The sequence below is a fragment of the Mus pahari genome, chromosome 2, assembly GCF_900095145.1.
Source record: "Mus pahari chromosome 2, PAHARI_EIJ_v1.1, whole genome shotgun sequence".
In the NCBI taxonomy this organism is placed as follows: domain Eukaryota; kingdom Metazoa; phylum Chordata; class Mammalia; order Rodentia; family Muridae; genus Mus; species Mus pahari.
Genome location: NC_034591.1, coordinates 141,732,112 through 141,736,286, shown reverse-complemented (window position 1 = coordinate 141,736,286; position 4,175 = coordinate 141,732,112). Strand labels below are relative to the sequence as shown.

The following is a 4,175-nucleotide window of genomic DNA, read 5'->3' as shown; positions in this document are numbered from 1 at the left end:
TGGGGGTTGGGGGGCTAGGGTGGGCTGGGCAGAGAGGCCTCTGGGGTGGGGGGAGGCGGGGTGGCGCGGAGGAGCGAGATGCAGGAGGAAGATCGCCTGTGTGACTGCATCTAAAGCAGACTGGTCCAAGGAGTTCTGCCAGGGACACCACCGCCTGCATTGCGTCGGACCTGACCATCTCCAATGTGAAATTCCCGGGGAAGGTCGCTCGCAGCGGAGGGCCGTGCGTGGGCGGGGCTGCGGGCCTCCGGGAAAGAGGAGTTGGTGGTGGGCTTTTCGAGGAGGAGGGGGGGGGGGCGGAAGAAAAGCTGTGCAGGCAAGGATGGGAACTGAATGACAACCCCCCTCTGCCAAACCACCCCCTCATATTTTCCATCTACCTCCTCGCTCCTGCCCTCCCCCGCCCTCCCCAACCCACGCCCGGGTGGGCCAATCGCAGCTCCGCATTCCAGGCGCTTTCTCAGGTTTCTGCTGATCTTGCAGCGCCCAGAAATGGACCGAGCGGACCTACGGCCACACGCTCCCTGCCCCACTCGGAGCTGCTGAAGGCTCGCGGCGCGCCGCGGAGAGAGAGGTCCGTGCTGTGGTAGCGCAGGTTACCGGAGAGCCATGTAGAGCCAGGCTTTGAGCCGCCCGCCTCCCTCGGGATCTAATCAAGGGCTCCCGTAGTGTTCGGAGGGGGCGAGAGTGCAGCTTATCGCCATTTGCTTGGGTGACTCCGGAGAAGGTGGCCTTTTTGTTTTTCCACCCCGCATCCTCCCGGACTCCCTGCCCCAGAGAGAGGACAGCGTCTCCAGGTTGCTTGCACCGTGTGAGGATGGGGTTAGGGTATGGACGTTTCCTCCGTAGCTGCTCCATAAAACCATCGGACTCCTGAGAGGTAAAGGACGCGAAACGCGAGGGGCCCGGAGCCTCTCGCACGCTGCTGCGGTGGTGGCGACTGCTCGTTCCGGCTGCTGCAAAGGCGACCTGCCGCATTCAGACTCTCCGCCGCCGACTCAGCACAGTCTCTGCGCCAAGCCGGCCCGCCAGGTAGGAAGCTCTCCAGTTCGGGGCTGCAGAATCTGAGGTTGGGGGTGACAGGGTGGGGGAGGCTGAGGGTGCGGGGTTGCTGTCCCGGACCCGCAGCTCCTTCAGTATCTCTAAGCGCTTTTCCGATCTCCAGTTTTACGAAGTTGTAAACAGATCGGCTGTTGGGCGTTGGGAAAAGTGGGATGGAAGATTTCCAAACTTGGATTTCTGGGTGTCTGTTGTGTGTCTGTCTGTGAGTATGTGTTAACCCCAGTAAAAGTCCGGTGTGTTCTACAAAAGCTAGTAGTCTGTGCTCTTCGGTGTCTATAGGCTCGTCCCATCAGAATGCTTCTGATTTTCTACCCTCGTATCACTTTTTATTTCTCTGCAGCGTCCATCGATCGCCCCGGTGGGAGCTTAGAAGGCGGCAGGCGAAGAGGGGTAGGAGGGGGGAGAGCCAAGGAGCAGCAAAGTGGGTGACAGGCCTGGGGATCTGCTGAGTTGGCACTGCCCCTTGTCCTAGGAGGGCTGCAGGAGGGGAGGGGAGCCTGGGCGAGCCCCGAAGCGATGGCAGGTGTGTGTTAAGGTAATCAGAGCAGGAAGAAAAACCCATTCACCAACAGAAAAACAGAGACCCCCCCAACCACCCCCCCACAAGAGTAGAAAAAAAGCTTCACTGGGGGCCCTCAGGCAAGAGGGGTTTCCAAATTGCATAAAGGGCAGAGTGGAAGAGGGGAGGCGATAACTAGCAAAGTTGCAGACCTCGGAACCTTCTGGCTCTGAAGCCCCTCCCTGTGAGCGTGGGGGAGACTCACTCTCCGGTGGGGGGGCCACTTGGGTCCCCCCCACCCCTACTCCCTTGCTCCTTCACACCCCGGGCTCTCTCCTGGCCTCCTACCCCTGCACCCTGCTTCCATCATGACGGTGATGTCGGGGGAGAATGCGGACGAGGCTTCGACCGCTCCAGGTCACCCCCAGGATGGCAGCTACCCGAGGCAGGCGGACCACGACGACCACGAATGCTGCGAGCGCGTAGTAATCAACATCTCCGGGCTGCGCTTCGAAACGCAGCTCAAGACTCTGGCACAGTTCCCCAACACGCTGCTGGGCAACCCGAAGAAACGCATGCGCTACTTTGACCCCCTGAGGAACGAGTACTTCTTTGACCGCAACCGGCCCAGCTTCGATGCCATCCTTTATTACTACCAGTCTGGGGGCCGCCTGCGCAGGCCGGTCAATGTGCCCCTGGACATGTTCTCCGAGGAGATTAAATTTTACGAGTTGGGCGAGGAAGCCATGGAGAAGTTCCGGGAAGATGAGGGCTTCATCAAGGAAGAGGAGCGCCCCCTACCCGAGAAGGAGTACCAGCGCCAGGTGTGGCTGCTCTTTGAGTATCCAGAGAGCTCAGGACCTGCCCGGGTTATCGCCATCGTGTCAGTCATGGTCATCCTCATCTCCATAGTCATCTTTTGCTTGGAGACTCTCCCTGAGCTGAAGGATGACAAGGACTTCACGGGCACCATCCACCGCATCGACAACACCACAGTCGTCTACACTTCCAACATCTTCACAGACCCTTTCTTCATTGTGGAAACCTTGTGTATCATCTGGTTCTCTTTTGAGCTGGTGGTGCGCTTCTTTGCCTGCCCCAGCAAGACAGACTTCTTTAAGAACATCATGAACTTCATCGACATTGTGGCCATCATCCCTTATTTCATTACCCTGGGCACGGAGATAGCTGAGCAGGAGGGAAATCAGAAGGGCGAGCAGGCCACTTCCCTGGCCATCCTCAGGGTCATCCGCTTGGTAAGGGTGTTCAGAATCTTCAAACTCTCCCGTCACTCCAAGGGCCTTCAGATCCTGGGCCAGACCCTCAAAGCTAGTATGAGGGAGTTAGGGCTGCTCATCTTTTTCCTCTTCATTGGGGTCATACTGTTTTCTAGCGCAGTGTACTTTGCGGAGGCGGAAGAAGCTGAGTCGCACTTCTCCAGTATCCCCGATGCTTTCTGGTGGGCGGTGGTGTCCATGACCACTGTGGGATACGGTGACATGTACCCTGTGACAATTGGAGGCAAGATCGTGGGCTCCTTGTGTGCCATCGCTGGTGTGCTGACAATTGCCCTGCCCGTACCTGTCATTGTGTCCAATTTCAACTATTTCTACCACCGAGAAACTGAGGGGGAAGAGCAGGCTCAGTTGCTCCACGTTAGTTCTCCTAACTTAGCCTCTGACAGTGACCTCAGCCGCCGCAGCTCCTCTACTATCAGCAAGTCTGAGTACATGGAGATCGAAGAGGATATGAACAATAGCATAGCCCATTACAGACAGGCCAATATCAGAACTGGTAACTGCACCACAGCTGATCAAAACTGCATTAATAAGAGCAAGCTCCTGACCGATGTTTAAAAAGCAACAGGCAAGCAAACAAAAGCCCCAAACAAACCCCTTGGTGACTCCTGCCCCACTTTGTAGATACTTTACTAAGCAGTAGTCTATGAATGCTTTATTTTACTGGCAATGCATTGTTGCATTGTGAATTTGGGGAGTGGTGAACCTGAAGCTTTCAAGATCCATTAAAAAAACAAACAAGCAAAAAAAAAAAAAAAACCAAAAACACAAAACGACCCAACAACCAACTATTTTCATTTTTATTAAAAAGAAAAGAGGATTTTCTTATAAATGCTGTCCATTAAGTAGTCTGTGTGAAATAAGACTCACGCTTTCCTTGTACTGAAGTATTTCCAATCTTTTGGCTTAAGTTTTTTTTTTTTTTTAAATCTAAAAATCAGATGACCACTTAGGAATATAAAATTTCAAATCTGCATGGAACTCCACTCTAAATTTTTGCAAACCGCACAGCACATTTCAGATAGTGTGCTCTGTGGAACACTTTGTAACAGCTTCAGTGGTCAGTGGGGGAAATGCTTTTATTTTGATCAACTGAATTGCTTACAAGGCTAACAAAATCCGGACTAATTGAGAATGGTTCAGAAAGCACCTTGCAAATCGGTTACTGGTCCCAATCTTTTGGGATTCTCTATCTGCCCCATTCTCCTAAATCCAGTCTATTCTCCAAGAAAAGGGTACCTTGATTAAATGAGTTGATTCATCTGTAGGGCTGCTAAGTTCTCTCAACTGCAGATGATCCAAATATAGTTTGGTTT

At 53.7% G+C, this 4,175-nt stretch overlaps 1 protein-coding gene across 1 annotated transcript; it reads left to right on the top strand.

Annotated features, from left to right (window-relative positions):
- Positions 1 to 286: 286 nt before the first annotated feature.
- On the top strand, positions 287 to 3,638 carry Kcna1 (potassium voltage-gated channel subfamily A member 1). The gene is made up of 2 exons (XM_029535531.1): positions 287 to 1,032; positions 1,403 to 3,638. Exon 2 carries the CDS (start codon positions 1,930 to 1,932, stop codon positions 3,415 to 3,417), a length of 1,488 nt encoding a protein of 495 aa, XP_029391391.1. The 5' UTR covers positions 287 to 1,032; positions 1,403 to 1,929; the 3' UTR covers positions 3,418 to 3,638.
- The last annotated feature ends 537 nt before the right edge of the window (positions 3,639 to 4,175 follow it).

Bases quoted from the DNA above. Each gene is read 5' to 3' on its own strand.
- Kcna1 (XM_029535531.1), top strand. From the start codon at position 1,930: ATGACGGTGATGTCGGGGGAGAATGCGGACGAGGCTTCGACCGCTCCA.